Source organism: Chironomus tepperi, unplaced genomic scaffold (genome assembly GCF_022539635.2).
Source record: "Chironomus tepperi strain 1889 unplaced genomic scaffold, CSIRO-AGI_Ctep_v1 contig_163, whole genome shotgun sequence".
Classification (NCBI taxonomy): domain Eukaryota; kingdom Metazoa; phylum Arthropoda; class Insecta; order Diptera; family Chironomidae; genus Chironomus; species Chironomus tepperi.
In genome coordinates this window covers 1,432,461-1,454,409 of record NW_027226285.1, presented here as the reverse complement: position 1 = coordinate 1,454,409, position 21,949 = coordinate 1,432,461, and the positions used below count along the sequence as shown (strand labels likewise).

The 21,949-nt window shown below is 31.0% G+C and overlaps 2 protein-coding genes across 2 annotated transcripts; one reads left to right on the top strand and one right to left on the bottom strand.

Annotated features, from left to right (window-relative positions):
- The first annotated feature begins 2,335 nt into the window (after window positions 1-2,335).
- Ctr1B (Copper transporter 1B) lies at window positions 2,336-2,889 on the top strand. The gene is made up of 2 exons (XM_070637855.1): window positions 2,336-2,623; window positions 2,686-2,889. The coding sequence occupies exons 1-2, from the start codon at window positions 2,336-2,338 to the stop codon at window positions 2,887-2,889; spliced, it is 492 nt and encodes a 163-aa protein (XP_070493956.1).
- A 1,504-nt stretch (window positions 2,890-4,393) lies between these two features.
- Window positions 4,394-21,632, bottom strand: Poxm (Pox meso). The gene is made up of 5 exons (XM_070637670.1): window positions 20,575-21,632; window positions 6,625-6,686; window positions 6,419-6,557; window positions 6,227-6,322; window positions 4,394-6,167 (listed from the first exon to the last, which is right to left on the bottom strand). The coding sequence occupies exons 1-5, from the start codon at window positions 20,585-20,587 to the stop codon at window positions 5,632-5,634; spliced, it is 846 nt and encodes a 281-aa protein (XP_070493771.1). The 5' UTR covers window positions 20,588-21,632; the 3' UTR covers window positions 4,394-5,631.
- Window positions 21,633-21,949: the final 317 nt, after the last annotated feature.

The following is a 21,949-nucleotide window of genomic DNA, read 5'->3' as shown; positions in this document are numbered from 1 at the left end:
AAACTGATCACGATCAACAGCAAATTGGGAAAACTGTCGATGACGGTGATGATGATGATGAAGTGTATTGTATATGAGCATGAAGAGTCGGAGATACTTTTGCTTTCGTTCAGAAAATAGATCATAAAAGTTAATAAGGCGAAAAGTATTTTTTCATTCTGTCTCTTCCTTTTTTTACACACTTACATCCACTATTTACGAAGAAACATGCTTCATGCATACATTGTGAGCATTGTTTTGTAAATAAACACTTCTTATGTTGCCTTTTGCTTATCGATATATACCCATACACTCTAATTCATGTTGTACATGATCGCATTATGATGTGAAGTGCGTTGTATTGTATTACATTGAAGTAAGTAAGTTAGTCAGTAGAATGAGAGGAAGAAATGATCATGATTTATGCATTTACTTTGAAACATATGTGAGAAAATTATGTTGAATGCAGTAAGAAATTTGAGTAACTTGTGGACAAAGATTTATGGACTTATTCTGCTTTACATAAATATATTTAAAAATCATAAAATGAAATGTAATTTGAAAGAGCTTCATGTGAAGAGAATAAGAACTATTTTTATTAAAAGTCATCCATATGTGGAAATAATTGATGTTCTATTCGGCAATAAAAATCCTTTAAAAGTCATTTTCGATTTTATTGGGCTATATTTGGATGAATTATGCTGTTAGTTTGAACTTTATGATTTTTGGTAAACAAGTTAGTGGTCTATAAATGCATTTATGCTATTATGAAGTCAGTGATCATAATTAGGCTTCATAACTATACAGAACTTAATAACAACGATGTTTATTCTTCGGTGATCAGAAATTGATTCACATGAAGGGGACTAACAACTATAACAGGGGAAAACAACTGATTGTAGCTGCAAATATAATTTGAGTATTAATCGACTGTTCACATATCCTCAACAATTTACTTGCGAAAATCGCATTAAATTATCCATCCGTGTAAAAACTCTTTAAACTCATTTCTTTGCACGGCACCAAAAATTTGCGCACGACACTTAAGCCACACGGTACTAAAAATCAAGATTAATTCAATAAGCAACAAATGAGAACATACTTCTGTTATCAAAACAACAAGCGTATTAGCTCTGTTTGTGAGCTTATCGTGTAAAAAATTATTTTTCAGAAGGAATTCTTCTTCTTTTTAATCGTGCATTAAAATGCATTTTTATCATGTCTGCAAGGTTAAAATGACATCAGATAAGTGATTTGCTATCAATGTGGATTATGCATGCAAAGTTTAAATTGAGGAATCTATAAATTCTTGGAATACTGAAATTAAAGATTGTTTCCAGGCGATTATTCTGTCATGTGGGTCAAAATACCCAAACTTATAACCTTTCAAGTGGGAAATTCAAGATTGATCAACAAAGGATGAATGCGTGTGGATTATAAAAATGTTGAAAAACAATGTCGAGGATGCTTTCTTAAGTTATGTGAATAGAAGTTCAATTTGATGGAAATGTGAGGAAAACCAAAATCCAGTCAGGTGTCGGCTATTCTGAAATGTTATGATCTGTTTAAGTGATGACTAAATGGAATATAAATGAATCCTAGATTGTGTTTTTCTTTCTTAAGCTACAAATCTAATTTGTCTTATTCCCTTAAATGCAGTTTCAAGCACCAGAAACTGAGTTTCATTCAACTCAAACTTCATACTGATGCAAGGGCTTGTGAATGTATTTCTTGCATTGAAGTTGCGTAGGCTTTTTCTTATAGTTTATTCTGGCTGCAGACCTGTAGTTTTTGGACGAATGTAGTTTTAATTCAAATTTGCACAAAAATCAAGAAAATCCCCGATGAGTCAAATAAAGAACAATATCAAAATTATAAGCATCATCAAGGTCGTCGAACTAGAATACAAAATCATTAAATATAGACATCATAAATGAATGCACCTACAAATCTTATCAAATCTCTTATCATAAGAAATAACTTCTACAAACAACTTTCATAAGTGATAATAAAGACATAAGTATTTGTGTCACAACAGTTTTATATATAAAATGTTCAGTTGGAAGTGTCTATTAATTGACAAGTATCGAACAAGCTAATAGATTGCTCAAAAAGTTCCTTAAATATCGCGAAAATTTTAAAATTTAAACTTTTCAAAAATTCTTCCGAAATTTTGGAAAGTTCTTAAAAAACTTTGGAAGATCCTCCAAAGGAAGCTAAAAAGATCTTTAAAAAGAATCAAAAGACATTCAGAATTTTCTGAAAATTCAAAAAAGTTTACAAAAAAACTTAAAAAATCAATTTATTTAATTAAAAGTTTTCAAAAGTTTATCAAGCACATAAAACATAATTCGCAATGGATATGACAACAACTACACCTCCAAATCCTGACAAATGTGATCCAAAAATGAATATGTCATTGCATTGGGGTACATGTGAATGGATTTTAGTGAAAACATGGAAGGCAGATACGACAGGAAAATTTGTCTTTGCTGCTATTCTTGTGTGTTTCATAACAGTAGCTTATGAGGGATTAAAATTCTATCGAGAGTATTTGCTGTACAAAGCACAAAAAGACCGTGCAGAGAAAATGAGACAATCTGATGCTCCTTTAGCAAGAAATGAAGGAAAAAGAAATTACAAGGTAAATTACCGCCCTAAACTGGAATTGCACAAACTAAATCGAGGTCATTTGCTAATTTACAGAAAGATCTCTTCAACCTGCAACATGCTTTGCAAACAATCCTTCATGGACTTCAAATTTTCATTTCCTACATGCTTATGATGATAGTCATGGGTGCAAACATGAATCTTATCATTAGCATTTGTGTTGGTGCTGCTGCTGGTTATTTCTTCTTTGGATGGCTGAAAAAGGCATCATGTGGTGACACCAGTGAGTGCTGTTATTGAAATTTGAGATGAAATTTCAGTAGAGTTTGATATTATTTAGCATAAGTCACAATTAACAAGCTAGCAAGCCCCAATAGACAAAGGGTTTCAATATTGACTGATATTAACATTTACTAGCCATTATGTCAGCAAGTTATACTTTAATTTACTTTAGATGTCGTTCAGCGATGTAAATAATTAGGAAAAGTATCCGACAGCAAGGAATGAAGTTCATCAATGCTGAATTCTGTAAAATTAGTGGATATGAATAAGTTTAAAAAGATAATAAAGTTTATAGTCTATAAAAGTTAAAATACCGAAGTTCTTGTTACTAAAATAGCCGAAATCTACAAAAGTCAACTTTTTGCGATACAAGACCCAAAAAAATTCATGCTAATCAAGAACATATTACAAGAAAAGGACACTCAAAAGTGATACCAAGATATTTAATTTCATCATTTATCTCATCGACTTCTGTGTGTGGTAAATCCCAAAAAAATTCTTTCAAGAACAAGGAAAAAATCTCAAATTACACAGCGGACCGTTCGCACATTTAAAGAATATACTCGTCCATGTGCTACTGTCATCGAATTTTGCTTTGAAAATATTTTCTCAACTTTTTTTTTGCTATATGAAAAAATAGATCTTATGCATATTAAAAAGAGTGTCATTAAGGAAGTGGGTTGTAATCTTGTTTCTTTTTGAAAATTGATGCATTCTACCTAATTTATGTTTCTTGTCTCTGTAACTGAGATACAATATTGTAGGAATTTGTTTTGAAGAGGAATGAATTTAGCATGAAAATGTCAAAGAATATCTCAAGTGGAAGTGGATATTTTTTGAATAATTTTTCATTTAATGCATAATAGATTTTAACTGTTCGGAACCTTACTATTTCTAAGGCTTCCTTCTCCACAACATTGTCCGAGTGGGACTCAGACATACGACCAACGATTTCTAGACGCATGATCCTTCCACTGAACTATGGAACGACACACAAAGCACACTTAAATCTTCTTTCTCTATCCAGTGCCAATCGTCAGCAAAACTTACTTTTTCACACCTTATCGTTAAAATATGTCAAATTTTGATATTAAAAAATCAGTCTGCTCACTGATAAGAGTCAATTGCTTCATTCGGACTATTTACTTTATCAGCATTGACAAAAATCGTCAGTATTTGAAGCTTGCGTCTCTTTATCACAATTATTGAATTTGATTGCCAAATGATAAAATTTGATAAAGATACGTGTGGTGTCTGGGCAGAGTGGAATCTGGGTTATCGAGTCATATATTGATGACTCTCAGTGCGAGAATAATGTTGTGGCCGAATGGATCACTCGTTTGTGAGTATGTAGGTTCGATTTCAACTAGAGATCGATCCCTCTCAACCGTTATATAGAGTCGATTTGGCATGGGTTGAGTGGGTTTAAATACGTTTAAGCTGCGGCATTTGAATTTTGATGCTTGAATTAAGACCTCGTCCCTCCTTTTTCTTTCCCTAAATCAAAACAAACTTCCAATAATTTCATTATCTTATCATAAATTTTATTTACTTATTTACTTATTACTTGTTACATAGATACAATAAAAAGAGAATCAGATTAACATAATAACAAGGAAAAATCAATAAAAATTACATAGATTTAAAGTTAATTCACTAAAAGTATTAATTATTGAGACTTTACACCCGAAATTTATGACAACGACGACTAAATGTCTTTTGTTTCGTGATGATGATGTTCTTTATTTTACTTACAGAGCTACAAAATATTTATAATATTTTAAATTTAGTAATATTATACAGCTTTAAAATTATTATTAGAAAAATGTTTTGTTAGATCTTAAATAATGTAAGAGGCACGTAAAAAAGGCACAAAAGACTAGAAAAAACTCTTTTTTTGTCTGCAAGAATTTTTCTTATTTAAAAATTTATTTGATTAAGAAGAATGAGAAGAACTTGGCTGCTAAATTGCATTCTTAGTATTTAATCCTTCAAAAATTCACAAATTTACAATGAACATTTATTTAAATTTTCTATTAAATTTCATAGATTTTAAACCATTAAAGTATTTTCTTGGAAAAAATTCCAATATACACAATTCCATGAAATTCATTTGGAGATGCAAATTTAACCACAACAAATTCTCTCATTTTTCTTGTTAGTTGACACATTTCACGTTCGTTATTAAGAGTTAAACTTTACATATATAGTTCAATGCTTTGTTTTCGTGTGTAAATAATTCATTATGTTACTTTTATTTAAGGCGCAGTTTTAAGGCACTATTGCACTATGGCACATAGTTTGGACAACTCTGGGTTATTGGGATTTGCGAATAAGTTTAGGCCGTATTCAGGGAGGAACGGGAAAGAAGAGTGTTTGACCAATAAACCCCCTCCCCCAGCCATCCTCAAAAAACTCTGGATATGCCCTCTATTCCATCCTTATCTTCAAATTCTGTCTGGCTCATGACTTTAAGTATCTATATATAATAATTACCAAGTCTCGACACCCATCCAACCTACCATTCCATATACCATCACATCCATACACCTAGAATCCCTTTCAACCCGAAAAAATGCGTCAAAAACACAATACAGCACTTATTATTTTACAGTTCATAGCAACAATAATTCACGGTTATAAAAAAAATTTGCGGAAAAAAATGGAGAAGTGAGAAAAATTCTTAGAAATGTTTATCACAAGAGAAACAGTAAATTAAATAAAAGAGGAGAAAAAAAGTTCTAAACATAAATTTTAATTTTATAAATTTGCACCGGTTGGGATGCCATTGCCGCCACCATGCATGGCCGTATTTTGAAAGTACATATAATAATTATAGTTTTGTGTATGTGAGTTCTGTGACGTATCATGTGTATTCATCATGGGTGATGAAGTTGCTAATTGTGGCGATGTCTGCGGTTGTCCGTATTTTTGATTAAAATTTAATATGTCATTCACAGAGTGTGTAATAGCTGCTGGATGTGATAATGGAGCCCAGTGATGACAATTTCGCGATAATAAATTATTTGGCGGTGATGGACTGCCACACGATGACGATGTGTTTGGCGAATTTTCACTTTTAATTGATGGCGGTGTTGCATATGGATACGTTGGATATATTGAGTTATATAAATGTGGATGCGAATGAGCATGAGTCATTGATGGATTGTGATGGTGATGGTGATTTGTCACTTTGTTTCTTAATATTCTAGATATTGAGCTCACACTAGGAACATTATTTTTATCACATACGCCATCTGCTAGTAACCGGTCTCGTATCTCCCATGCGAAAATGCCTGTGTGGAATTAGCAAATAATTAGAGATATTTCAAAAGATTGATGCTTAATAACTTACCTGGATCCTTCATTTTCAGCTCTCGAATATAATTCACAACTTTTGGTGTTGTCACACGGGGTTTTGATCCACCAATAGCACCAGGTAAAATAGATCCTGTAATTAACCACATTTAAATTAAAATCACACATCATAAGCAAGCATTTTACAGTAAATTTCTAGTCACAAACAGACCATAGAATGCTAAATTACCTGTTTCATGATATCTAGCTAAAATTTTTGAAACACATCCATGTGAGACACGTAATTGTCTAGAAATATCACACGGTCGGATGCCCAATCGTGCCAACTCCACAATTCTCATTCGTGTTCCATTTGGCAATGGTCGACCCTGATTTATAAACATTTAAATAGAATTAGAATTTTATAATGTAAGCAACAAGCATAAATTTATTTACATTCACAAAAACTCCTCCTAGTTGATTGACTTCGCCATATTGCTGAACGTGATTATCTGTTACTGTAATAAAAAGAAGAGAAAAAAGGCATTAAAAGAGAATTCATGAAATATTCCATAAAATAACTTGTTTTACAATGAATTTCGCATGAATACATCAACACCAACATCAGGAAAGACATTTTGCTGCATTTTTATAGGCAACAAAAAAAAATAAAATAAAGAGATTTTCTCGTTAGTCAAGAAAGTGGATAAATTATTAGCAAGGAAGAAGTTTGGTTTATAGAAAATGGCGCATTTGAGGAGGTGTTTGATATATATCAGTCCGAAATGTGCTTTATTGTGATTCAAGGTAGAATTTTGGAAGGCATACGGCGCAGTACTGGTGAAAAAACTGACCTCGGGTCAGCGTAACTCTGGCCTTAAGTCAGATTCAATGAATTTCGGTCTCAGGTTAGAGTCATGTCGGGTTAAGTCCGAATTTTCTTCAATTTCTACGCTGCATGTTTTCCGAGAATAAGGCAAAAATTCAATAAGTACACAGTTTGTAAGAATACAGTTGGTTCATCTATCTTGTGTCTCTCAGTATATTGGTATATCGTGAGATGTAATCATACTTGACTACTACTGACTTTTTGGATCAGCTTCTTATATTTCATATAACTTCTAACTGACTAAGTAGAAGAAGAAAAGGTTGAGACATCTTTAAATTAATCTATGAGTAATGAATGCATTAAAATCTGACCTAAAACTGACATACTGCAAGATAAACTTCCCCATTTCCCTTTAAAATACCCGCTTTAGAAGAGAAAAAAAAATCGTTTGAAACTTTGCGAAAAATTAATGAGAAGCGTTGTCGTATTACAAATTGCTTTATGAAGAAAACACATCGTCAGACATTCAAAATCATGTTCAAACATATGCATGAAAATTTATTCTTAATATCTCTTTTTTTTCTTCATTTTAATTATGTACATATGCATAATATCTGTACAACAACAAAAACATCATATATCGTTTGCTTTACGGCAAATGCTTTAATTGTTAATTTGTTCATATTTTTGGAATATAAAAAAAATTAGACGAAGAAATTCTTTTTTATTGTCGAAAATTTTTGGGAAAGAGGAAATTAAATAAAAACATTAATTTTGATTTTATTTAGACATATTTTGATGCTGGAAGAGAGGTTCTGAGAAAGGGGATAGAAATCTTTTTTAAAACGATCGTTGAAGATATTTTTGGGATTTTTTAGATTCTTTTGATGTTTTTCCGAAGATTGAGATTGCAAATTTGATAGATTTTAGTTTTGCTAATGTCTTAGTGTCAGTCGAAGTGAGGAAAGACAATAATTTCATCAAAGGAGTGGTTCTAATCCCATTATAAACTGTAGGTCTGCCAACTACAGAGGTCTGACGTACCCTCACTCTACAAGCAGTTATCAGCCTGAAATCACCCTTGCACATCTCAATAATCTCAAAAGCAAGCCTTGTTAGGATCATCAAATCAAGCCAGCCTTAAAAATTGAGTCACAAATGTCAAATATTGCACGCATATCATCATCATTGTCTTAATGACTGAAGCTATGCCTTGTCAGCCTTCATTAATTTTTCATGGATATGACAGATGTCATCAAAATTCAAATGTAATACATCACATAATGGCTGATATGATCTAGCAGCTAAACAGCTTAAACAAAAACTTTTCGTGATTCTCAAGTGATAAATTAATTGAAAAATTTCTTAGATCGAATATGTTCTGTTCTGCATTATTTAATTAACTGTATGCTAATAATTTTTAATTTCCTTCTGAATCATCTTCATTCGGCCATTTCTATATGCATAGTTACATACACAATTTGAAATAGATTTCCATTGAATTGTTTTGTTTTGCGTTATGCAAATTAATGCTAATCATTTCACACATTATAACAATTTTAGCTTCAGAGACTTTTTATTGAGTAAGGAAACAGTGTTGTGTTCATTTTGTGTGACTGGATTGTTAGGGCTTACTGTTATTTAATATGAAATTGAAGGAATTAGGATATTAAAATCTGATATTAAGTTTTTTCATCCAATCAGAATACAATCTTGTTTCTTTTGATCACCAATGATCACTGACTTATTCAGTATCCATTGAGAATTTGAAAATCATTCAAAAAATCTAAGAGTCATCACTTAAGAACCATTCATACTTTTTCTACTTGATATATCAACCATTTGATTCTTCGACATTGAACAATGAAACTGGAAACTTCGTAATGGCTAACTAACTTCCACCTTTTCTTTCTTCCACCCTTAATTAATAAAATTAATTGTACACCTCATGTTTATTTGTTTCTTATTCACATGTCGACCACATGCCAATTGACTTGCATATGACATACAATTTACACTTTCAATTGCGAAAGTAAATGAATCAAAGACTGAAAACTTGATGATGTATGAAATGAATGTGTGAGGAAGATGGAAAGACAAGAGAAAAAAAAAGTCAGAAAAATTTATGACAAATTCTTCCAAATGGATTTTTGATGATCCTCAGTTATTTGATGTTTGAGTGTCAAGCGCAGTAATTTATGAGGTCAATTTGTGTTCTTAAATAAGGCACGATGAACTACGTACTCGGGGATGTGTCTGCGGAAACTATAGAAAATTATTTTCTTTAAGGAAAATTCATTATCGAATAAATTAATTAATTTTTTTTCTTGTAGTCATTTTCTTGTCTCTTTCTCCCCTATTCATCATGATCCTCATCATTCATTTCCACTTGCCTTGGGTTCACCTCATTAATCTTTGAAATGAATGCGTTCACCGAAAAAATGAAATGAGAGAAAAAATATTTCAAAAAAAAAAAGTTGGTAACAAGTTGTTAAAAATAATCAACAGAAAACAACCGCCGCTGAGGCTCGAAACAATAAATATCCAATACAATAAATTAATTATGTCGTAAGGAGCACTTGTGCGTAGCGTAGCACTTTTACGGAAACAATCAAGTGAGGCAGAACGATGCACGAGACTCAAAATTTCTCTTTTGTTGCTGCATAGCCTCCCACTTATGAAATGCATTGCTGTTGAGATTGATATATGAATACATTGAAATATTTTGTCTGTTTAAAGTGCATCGAGAGAATTATTTGTTCTGATGCGATACGATTGTTGGTGATATGTCTGGTGGTTTACTTAAGACTATATATTGCTGATTAAATTAACAATTTTCCGTCGGCACATAATTTCTTTTGAGAATATGCTAACTGTCGTTTAAAATTCAAATTATATTTGCAACTACAATTAGTTGATTTTCCCCTTTTATAGTTGTTGACCCCTTGTTGCGAATATTTTTGTTTGATTTAGAACTTTGAAGAATAAACATCGTTGATATTAAATTAAATCCGTAAAGTTTTTAATTAAATTAAGTAATAAAAAGCCATTGTTCATTTACACTCTAACAGTATCACTAGACTGATCAAAGGACATTTTTATATTCAAAAACTAATCTTTAAAGCGCTACCGCATCTAATTTTCAACCTGCATTTTCAACCAGCAATATTTCACATTCTACATCTGATTTTTCAATTATATTCTGTGATTTAATTAAATGCCATCTCTCATAGCTTTCAGCTGCAATTACATTATAGAGAAATATTTCTTTATGAGATTTTCACCTGTTCATCATCGCTCTGCTCAGTACTTCGTCGTCGAGAATTAAATTGTCCTTTAAATAAAATAGTCTCTAATGGCGGCTCGATATTAATTTTAATGTGCAATTGCACATTTGTTCGTTTTTTATATATACACAAATTTAAATTAATTTACTACAAGACGCAATGCAGGGATAGAGGAATAAGAAGTTAAAGTAAGAAGATTTATATAATTTCTTTAGTATGTCTAGTTTCTTGCATCATATGCAATACATTGTAATTATAAGTTATAGATGCGTGTAATTTAGTAATGTTGTGCACGTTTCATTCCTTTTTGAAAGTGAAATTTCATTTTTTTAATTAAATTTTCATTTTCGCAACAACAACAAATAAAGAATAGAAAGCACCGACGATGAAAAAAGAAGTGAAATGATATGTTTTATGAGACTTCGTCATAGAAGAGAAAGCCAGGATTAAATTGAGTAAGAAATTGTATTCGTTTTGTGTGATGGCAAAAATTACGATAAAGTTCTACTTCTTCCCAACATTCTTATTCTGCTCTGCCTGCTTAATAAACTGCTACAATCATAGACGTGATCATCGTCTTATAAAATGTTCTTTTATGCTAGCTACATACAAAAGAAAAGAATTTTTATGACGCATTTATGCGATTTATTTCAACAAATAATTACAAAATGAAAAAAAGTTTGCAGAGTCTCATTAAATGCATGACTAAGGTGCGTCCTAAATTATGGTGTGGCATAGAAATCTTATGAAATTCTTGAGAAATTATGCATGAATTTTTGGTAACAACTAGTAACAACTGTTAAGATAAAATATTGGTAGCAAAAGGACCTCCTGGTTGTATAGTTTCTGGTAATTAAGATAAAGTATGTTGCTGTGCATTTAGGGGGATGAAGGGAAGGGGAAATTAAATTGTGAACTTGTGATAATTAAGTGGTATTTATAGAGTCGTTCATTTTTCAAGTCTAATAATAGTGAGTTGCTTAGTCTAAGTTATGAGGACGGCTGAAGTGCTCTGTCTGAGGGACTGTCAATCTAACTAGCTTCAGCTGACATTCTAAGGGAAGATTTGGATTACAACTGATCTCTAAAGTCAACGACAACTGAGCAGAGTTCAAAGTCAACCCGAATTTTATATGAAATCGAGTTGACTTGTTGCCACAATTCCCAAATCGGAATCAAGCTCTGCTATATTCTCATAAATCGCAAAGAGTAGATAAGACCAATATTATCATACAAAACCTCAAAACAATCTCAAACCAAGAAGAGTAATCTCTCCTGTAGCTAATTTTAAAGCAAATCCAATAAGAAATCACACACCAGATTTATTTCATTTTGCAGGAATAAAAATGTGTGCAATGAAAAAAGAGCTCATGATATTCATGTTGAATAAAAAGGAAAGTGCATATGAGATGGATGACAAAAAGTGTCTTCTTCTTCATTTTGAAGAAATAAAAAATATGGAAATCTGCCAAAAAAGAATCTTTTTTCATATGAAACATAAAACAAAATCTTGATTTTCATGGCGAAATGTGAATTTGTATTTTTAGTGTTTCTTAAAAGTTTCTTCTTATTTTTCTCTTTCCTGATTGCATTTCATACATTTTCTTGTTGGCTTCACCTTAATAGAGAAAAAAAAGAGTTTAGAAATTACAATATAATTCACTAGAAATAAAAAAATGTCGCATGATTCATTTCAGTTTTAATTTATTTTCAATGTAATTGCTACTAAACTTCATGTTAATAATTTATTTTGGTTGATGAATTAGTTAGTTCAAGTATTTAAATTTATCAAGATGTTGAGACGTAAACTTCAAATAAAACAAAAATTAAATTAAGTAATTTAAATGGGAATTTTTGTAGCTGAAGGTTGTAAAAAAATTTTCATTGCTTTATGATTAATTTTGAAATCAAAATGAGAAGGTTTAATGTGAAATATAAAAGGAAATTTAATTTTCAAAAGTATTTTGAGGAGATCATAAAGTTGTTTTATGTATGCCGAACTTTGAAGATCTTGTAGGAACTTATGACGAATTACTGGCGACATGAAGACATGAAAGTTAAACAAATATTCAATTTTAATGACAGCTTATGACAAGGTTTAACATTAGTATCCATAAATCAATGATGAAGCTTTAACCGTAAGGATTTAACTGGTTTGGTGTTATGAAGCGACGTAGCCATGACTTTAAGATACTCAAACCTGAAGTTAAACGATCCTGAAGATTAGTAATGGTTTGCAAATTTTAGAAAGGCTTCTCTAATACTTTCAAAAAACCTTTCATAACAAATTTATTACATCACGCACTAATCTCTTAATTAAATTTATAAAATATCGCAAAATAATGCTTATATAAGTCACCAGGCGCTAACTCATCGAGCATCAAATTTTTAATTATTTAACTAATTAAAATTTTGCCTCTATTGTCATGAAAATCGCCGAAAAAACTTGCTAAAAGCCATTTCAATGTTGATAGCTTATAAGCACTGCCGTGTCTCAATAGACCGTTGCATTTGTTTGAGTTAAATCTATTGATTTATCTTTTTAAGTTAATTGGTCGTGGAATTTTTAATTACTTTATGATATTGTCAAGATAGTGGTTATCAAAGATGGTATCAGTTAGATTTGATGACTTGATCTTGTGAGCATTGAGATTGTTGAATGAATTTTAAACTTTCAGTCACGAGAAATTCAGAATTAAATGTATGATTTTCATTAAAATCGTAAAATAATCACAAAAGTACCATGACTGTTTTGTATCAATTTACAAAGCAATCCACTACAAAGAGAACCGTATGTGTTTCCAATTTATCACATTAATTAAATAGCATAGTGTATATTAAGCCACAAAGAATCTCACAAAAGTGATTTATTGCACTAAAGGACTGAAACTAACAAAATTAAATAAATTCTAAACTAATTTCTGAGTAACACGACAAGAAAATCTGTGACTTAACAAAATAGACACGTGTCTCACAACCCAATAGCATCGCACATGAAGATGAGCTACAAAAAGTAATTTTAATGTCATTTAAATTGCCTACCGATCAAAGATCGCTAATTATGTTAAAGTTGGAAGTAGATGTTAAAGTTTCTAACTTGAATCATTAATTAGTTGTAGCAACCAATTTATCTAACCATAACATGACACTTCAAACAACTCAACTTGATATTCTTCCTTCTCATTTTCATTTTTTTCTGCTGTTTATTTTGAAAAAACTTTTTGACTTCTTTTTGGATTGATTTGTATGCATGAAGGAAATGAATATAGTTTGGGAAAAAGAGTTAAATATATGTGGGGTTAATTGTTATATTTAGAGACCTTTTGAGAATAATGTCAACTGTCGTTTAATATTCAAATTTTATTTGCAAATTGTAACTTGTAGATTCTCCCCTTTACCCTGAATTTACGTTATAAGCCACTACCCGTTACTAAGCCACTGGCTTAGTAAAGAAATTTGACTGAAAAAAATTTTTGGATTCGTTAATAAGCCACTACCAAAATGCCATTAATTAAACTAGATAAAATAATTTAATTGTTTTTAAATGACATATTTGGACATTGACTATCAGCTAGGACTAGAAAACATTAATAATTTTTGAGATTTCCATGAAAATTTTCAATTTTTCTTCATTTGTTTACATATTTTACTAAGCCATTCGTTAAGCCTTTTTTTGAGATTTAGAAAACTTTTTCTTCCAATCATACTTATAACGTAAATAAATAGTTGTTGATTGTGAATATTTTAGTCTGATTTAAAATTTCAAAGAAAAAACAACTCATTTATCAAATCCGTAAGGAAGTTCTTCTTATTATACTTATCAATAAATAAGGATTGTGATTTACACTGAATTGGCTCTCTAACTACTATAAAGTGTGGCAATAATTGAATACAAGAGATTCAATTTCACATGAAAGCTTGAATTTTAATTTTAAATGGTGATCAAAAACTATTTAGGATTAAAATTGCAAAATTTCATTGTGAAATGTAACGATTAACAAAAATGTCAAAACATTAGCCAAAATGACTATAAAATTGCCCACATTTTCTCACAGAAAAATTGCATAAATGAAAAATTTTCATTTTTAAGTTGATTGTTTGTGTAGCCAACAGCAATTGCACTTTGCGATTTTTGAGAAGGAAGTTTACTTTGATTCATGCGCGTACACAAGAAAGAAACAGCAACAAGAAGATGAAAAATAATGAAAAACTGACATCGAGAAAGAAGATTGTGAATCAAATGAGATAAATCCTTTCATGGAATCATTTACCATATCGCAAAGCATGAAATCTAAATTAATAGCTGACAAAAGCATTAAATTTAATTAACCACATTCAGCATGCATTTTGTATGCAAAACATTTTCTTTTTTCCTTTTTTTTCTAAGAATGAAACTTGATTTAATCTTCATGGCTGGTTTTCTTTAGAAAACTTTTTTTTTGCATGCATTAAATTGCGCCATCATTAACCCGATTTTTTTTCCTTTAGTTTGGCATCTTAAATTTCATGTAAATTCTTTTGTTTGCCTTAAAAAATTCCCTGTAAGTATCGCTTTAATATTTATTTTGTGTTTATTTTTCAATTCCGCATTCGGAATAAAAAGAAGAAGTAATTTTTTGTGAATATGTTTATGACTGAGAGGAGGTTATCGGTCATGGATGAGGAACAAAAATTTCATTTTTTGTGATTTGCTGTTTGTAAATAATTGTAGCTTTAAAAGTTATCAATTCAGTCAGTCATTGAAGTCGTTCATAAATGATGTTTCAAAATTTGTTCGGCTTAGGAAGTCATACGATTGTTAGTAATGACGATTTTGGGACTAGTATCATACAAACTTCTAATACATGATCTTGGATCGATATTTCTGATACAAAGGATTGTTAGCAAAGATCCAAGTACCGTGAAAAATGAGATATCACTTATACACGATTCCACATGCAGAACAAGAAGACAAAATTTATTAGTTCAGCTTGTGTAATTTTTTAATTAATTCTGTACAAAATAGATTTGTGGCATAATCTAATCATCCATCCTCATTTTTAATTAAAAACTACGTAACCAAATGTCCAATAATTCAAAATTTATTTCCCTAAATTCTTTCTGACTTGTAGAGTAGCGACATACATAGTTGCAAATATTAATCAAAGTGAGGACAGAACAAAAGTGTCAAATAAATTAATCGAAATGATAACCCGAGACTGTCAATATGCTTTTTAATAAAACCGATGACTGCGATTTTCTTATTTATTCTGAAGAATATAGAGCAAAGATCGTTCTCATTAATTTTTTGTGGATTTTTAGGATAGATTTAATTGAATTTATTCTAAACTAATCTTTGGAATGTCACCCAAACTGACAACAATTCCCAAAACTGATCCATTAAATATTGATTCACTTTTGCATACGACGTACATTTGTTGGTGCTTAAAAAGTTGCCAATGCAAATGTTCGAACCAAAAATTGCAACTAAAGATGGCATAACTCAACAAGTGCACTCAATGCTTAATGCTATCATCTCCAAAAAGTCGATAAATTTCCATCACATTACTCTCAGATGAAAGGTACACAATAAAGCCTTTTCTTGTTGTTCAACACTTGAATATGAAAAAGTTAAACAGTAGAAGAAATAAATGCACCGCTTTTTCCACTGTGCTGCATCAAATACTGATAATGCGTGAATACAAAAAAGATGGGTTCTTCAACGTTACAAAAGATATAAAGGAGAAGAAAGGTACAAAAAAAAAAGATAAAAAAGTGGCGGTGCGACATGAAACGCATGAAGAAGCATCAGAAGAGAGAGAAGTAAAAAAGCAGTAGCCTATTTGAAGAGCTTTGTATTTACTTTACAATTCAATCTTTTTTTTTCTTTCATTCCTACATTAAAGGCATTCAAATATTATTTATATAAACATAAAAATGCATTTAGCATGATCCGTTGATGATGGTAATATAGTGCTTCAATGTATTGTATAAATAAATATTTATGGAGTCGTCGCTAAATATATTAATGATGATGATCATCATGATGAGTAAAATTCCCCATACATATTCGAATAATATCCTATGAAGAATGTTGTCTGTGTGTATTCAGGAAGCAGAAGATTTGTTCCAGTACAAATGACTTTATGGATTGTTTGGCTAAGTATCCTTTTACCATAACATGTTTTTATCGGTACGAATTCTTTTATTTCATTCAGTTTGTCGAGTTCTGTTTGTTTGAATGCTTCCGGATTATTTGAATAGGTTGCTTAGTCAAATTAGTGTCGGAATGTTTAGAAAGGATAATTTTAAGTCAATTAGGATGCTAATAGTCATCTACTTGTTTATTGTACAGATCAATTGCGATCCATGCCCTCCCTTAGACGTCTCTTTAAGGCTTCCATCTATCAATTACCGATACTAAATGCAATCCAGTCATAATATTAGTAAATCCATCAAAATCAAAAAGCGTCACATTCACTACCAAAAGGATCCCACCCACATTCCAACTTGATTTCCTTTTTACCACGCACGTTGAACATTAAGTGGCATTAATCTGCGGCATCATACTTTAATAATCTCATTCACAAAAAAGAAGACCGACATGAATTATGTGCCGATTGTGCATAAACCGAAATATTTGAATTAATTTTCATCATTTTATTTTCAAGGCAATTGCAATCATGTACAACAGAACATGTGAGTGTATGTATTGCAAACAAATCATCCAAATAAATAAATTAAAACATCCATGAAATGATAAGAAATGAATCTTGAATTTCTTTCCCCATCTTGCTCACTCTCTTAATTCTCGCGTTGTATATAAGCGGCAAGTAAACGGCCATCAATTTGACCCGTAACCCATTTATCGCTACATTGAGAATTTGTGATAATTTTTTTGTGTGTTTCGGTTGTATTATCTCGTGATTAATACGCAGAATATGAGAGCGAGTTGGATCGAGTTTTTAATGAATGTAGAACTTTTTTGTTTATTTATTTATTGTGTGTCAAAAACATTTTTCAAATTATTGTTGGATTTATTTGTTTCTTTTTTTGAATAGGCTAGAATGAGTCGAGATGCAAGTGTGACAAAATGTGATTAACGGTTTTAGTGACTGTTGGGATTGGTAGAGGTTTGGTTGGAATTATTGAGCTTAGGAGCATATATCAATGCAATACATAATGTCCTAACAGACCAGGGACCTTTGGGGGTCAACCTCCCTCGCCAAAATACGCTCCTGTTACAGACAACGATTACACGTCACCGAACGAGTCACAAGACACAGTGATCGCATCATTGTCATTCCGCATTTAAAGTCCATTTATTTAAATCCATCCTTATTATCGCATCAAAATTAAAAGATTTAAAGCAAAAAGTCCGAAAATTATTCAATATTCAAAAGTCCGTTAAAATCAATTAAATCACTTAGCAATCCATTCATTCGAGGCTCCATTCATCTATGCTTTTAATGCTTTATTATTAATCCAATTGACAAAAATTAAAAATTGTAGATCTCAAAACTAAAAAAAAATCTTTTATTTGATCAAGAGTCGATTTTTTTTATTTCAATAAGCCCGCAATATTATTTTTTGACTGCGACGTTACGCTCTTATCAATTTCGTACAGTAATTATTATGTAAACACTTACGGCTAATGGAAATCAAATCATTCAAAGCCGTTCAAAGATTTGATTATTAATTCTGTATGTTTCATGCAGAGTTGGACATTCCAGTCAATGGAATTGATGTTCAATATTTGTGTCATGCTTAATGATCATTATGTAAGGATTTATGGCCATTTATGGACAAAGTGAGATAAAAATAGATTTTTCTCAATATTGAGTTTTGGAAGTCTACTCGAATTCCAACCCTGTCCACATCATCATCATCTATTGTGTATATTGCCAGCTACTGCCTTATTGCCTGGACATACAAAGTGTAAATGGTTATTGATTAAATAAATTTTATTTGTTTTAAAATCTTTGCTGCTTCTTTTTTTTATTATTGATGTGTATTTTGCTACCGGTTTTTTTGGTTTTCTAATCTATGGAACATGCATAATAAATACAAGAAGAAGATAAGTAAGCAGTACAAGATACGCTTTTAAGGCTCACAAGCAATTATCGAAGCAAGAACAACGAAATAAGAGAAGAAAACACCATTAAAATATTAAAACTTATTTGTGCACACATTACTTCTCTTTTTGGGTAAGAAAATATGAGATTTTTGTGTCTTGTCGGCTCTACTTTGCATCTCGATCTTGAAATAAGAGATGAAATGTGTGTATATACTGTGTATAAATGAAAGAGATGAGTTTTAAGTATTTAATGGAGAAATCTTTTGAGTACAAAAAATTATTTTTAGCAGACTTTATGGAGGAACAAGACGGAAGTGTCCGATTCGTCGATGGGCATCAGTTCTGTCTTGATTAGTGAAGGGGATGATGATCGAAACTTATTGGCGTGTCACTAAGTATTATTGCTTAATTGCATGGATTGTTGTTTGATGGAATAAGGAAGTATATGATGATGATCTGGTTGTTCCTTAAATGTAATGAACCCCTTGCTGTGTACGATTTCAGTCGAGGCACAGCAAAATTTGGACAGAATTGATATAAAGCATTAAAATTCGCAAAAATATGCGCTTCAATTTAGCAAACCCCAAAATCACTCAAACCATCCATTGTCATTGCTACTTCTCCTTCCTTTTTAGTGAATAAATTTTCAAACCAGACAACGAAGAATTAAACAAAATGATAATGGCGCAAACAGAGTATAATCAAACATTATCATTCAAATATTTCATCTTTTTTTTTGTACATCAAATTTATTTGCATATCTACCGTCCATTAGTGCGATGAATGTACGTGTACTTTTTTTAGGTACGATCGGCGTGTGCTATATGCAGAGAGCTTCTTTTGTTTCATTACGAAATAAAAGGCAGAATGCTATTTGAGGAATTTTCAATAATTCATTGAATGGAAGCAAATGGGAAAGAAAAGAAATGAGAAAAAAATTATCACTAGCAGCATGAAAGTAATACGTGTATGGCTCTGTTTTGTTTGATTATTAATTCCTTTGACTCGTGTTTAAATAATTAGACAAAAAGCTATAAAAATATATTAGACTTTGGTGGTCAGTCATTGTTTTAACTCATTTTTTTGGATACTAACTGCTCAGTTTCATGTCTTTAACATGCTTAATAGATATTTTGTGTGTCCACAAACAATTTAACTTCTGGGCGGTACGTGTGATGAGATATTATGAGGAAATCATTATGCAAGAATTTGTTAAGGAATTTTTTGGTCAAATGGGTTGCTGTTTTGGAGATGTGACTTGCAAAAATTATTTAAGCTTTATTTTTAGACCTGTGTTGTCCAAACTTTTTGTGCCATGACACACCTTGGTTGCAAGTCCCGACCGAAACCATACATCGCATGCGGATCACGGAATTTTAAAATCCGCGACAAACTATGACGCTGGACTTAGTAATAATGAGGATACCTAGAAGGATTTATTTAGAGGATTAAGACGGATTTGAAGTTGCGTGTCACTAGTTGAGGCCTCTATCTATCCACGAGCTTTAATATTGATCATAATCTATTGATTAAAATTTCCAAATTTCCAGTCTTAACCCATAATTAGCATCCATCAAAATTCTTGCGAACCAAAAAAGACATTAAGGTGCTTTTTATGACTTAATCTTATTTCTCATTAAATGGGTTTTATATCATCTAGTTTCTTTTAAGCTTTGCTAATTGTATACGACACGGATGCTAATTTTGGCATGCAAATATGGTCCGTTTTACTGTTAAAATTGATTCTTAGAATCTTAAGTCGATTGTCGATGAATATTTAATTAATATTTAATTCATCAAAGAGAAAAAACATTAATTAAGATTGAATACAAAAGAATTTCATCTTTTGAAAAAGGGAGCTGATAAGACACGGCAAATTTAATTATGTATGTGATTATAATGTGCCTATGCTAATGCATTTGAACTCTTATCTATGATCCATGAAATTATAATTATCTCAACTTCTCTTTGCAATTTGATTGAGTCTTATCATGAAATGATTACATGTTGTCTTAATTAAACAAGTCGTGTAATTAATTTCAGGGATGATGGACAGAAGGTGGATTTTGTGCATTTAATGAGAAAAACAATATTTTTTAAAAATTAGCATAGAAAATTCAAGAATTTTTGGAAGTGTTAATAAAATTCATTGTCAATTAGACATCGATTTAAGACGCTAATATACCATAAAGTGCAATGTATTCATGAAAATATATAAAAGACATCCTATTTACCTGACGGATCCATCGTTTCGTGTTATCAGATGCTTGCCTTGTTATGCAATTTTAAAAGCTTTGATTAAACAAAAAACTTCCTTTTATTTTGCCAAAAATTCTCTTAAAAGATATCCAATGATGCAGAAAGGCACCAATCAAATAAATTTTGTGCACATTTACAGTAACAAAGCTGATTGTTTCTCTCGAAAAATTATTTTCATTAAATTTTTTTTTAATATTTCACACTTCAGTCAAGCGACGTAACAAATTTTCGACAGTTTTCTCCTCTTTTTGCTAAATTCCTTTGTTTCACTTTGTCGGCAAATTTTATTTTTTCTTTTTCCAATAATATTTAATTCCACTTTTGTGTTTTTCGCGAATTTAATACCGCAAATAATTTCAAAGTTTGCTGAGAAAAATTTGTACAAATGTATTAAGTTTCATGGGAAAAACTTTGATATTTTGTGTAAAAATAAGCATCAAGTGTATCCAAAATGAAAAGCAAATTTTCTCGTACAAAGAAAAATTAGTAATTAACTTGAATTCGTTCCGATTGGCTGGTTATTATTAAATATCAAATTAGTGGTGTTGTTTCACACAGCTAAGGTATTTCGATTCAGATTTGTAAGAATTTTAGTGATGACTTTTCGTCAAAGTAGGCTTTTTTCTGTTAAATGTTCAACAATTAGATGAGATCATCAATTAATTTGCTAGAATTCAAAGATTCAAACTGTTTGTTATCACCAAATTTCTTTTAAAAACAATCACTGTCCTAAATTTGATTTAATTTTTAAAACATCCAGTCAATGTCACTTAATTCTCACTTTTCAAAATTCATTAGTTTTTTGGTCAATAGTTCAAAATTTCACAATATTCATTTAGTTCTGCAGTAACTAATACCATCCATTCCCGTCACAAAACAAGATTAATTCCGTAAGAATCCGAATCTTAATAAAGTTCAATAATTCACGAGAAAACAACAAAACTTAAATCAAAAAGATTCCGATTATACTACAGTCCCAAAAATAATAATCAGTAAAAAAAATTCGGGAGCTCGATGACAAAACCTTTCTAAATGCTTCAATGCTCAAATAGAACTGAAATGCGGGGCATAATTATTTTGTACAATATGAGAAGCTGAGTGATATTTGTGATCGACGACAAACAAGAAGAATAAGAAAGAAAAAAAAATTTTAAACCACTCAAAACTCTCAAGTGAGATCATACACAAACTTACTGTGCTATACAAACGAATGTAAATGTACAGGGCTGTAAGCTGTGATATTTTGTGTGCGATCGTATATCCAAATGACATTTTAAGTCGATATCTCTGCTTAGTGGGTGTGGTTTGAGAATCTCAAGCACACTTTTGCATTTAATTTTAAATGCTTTG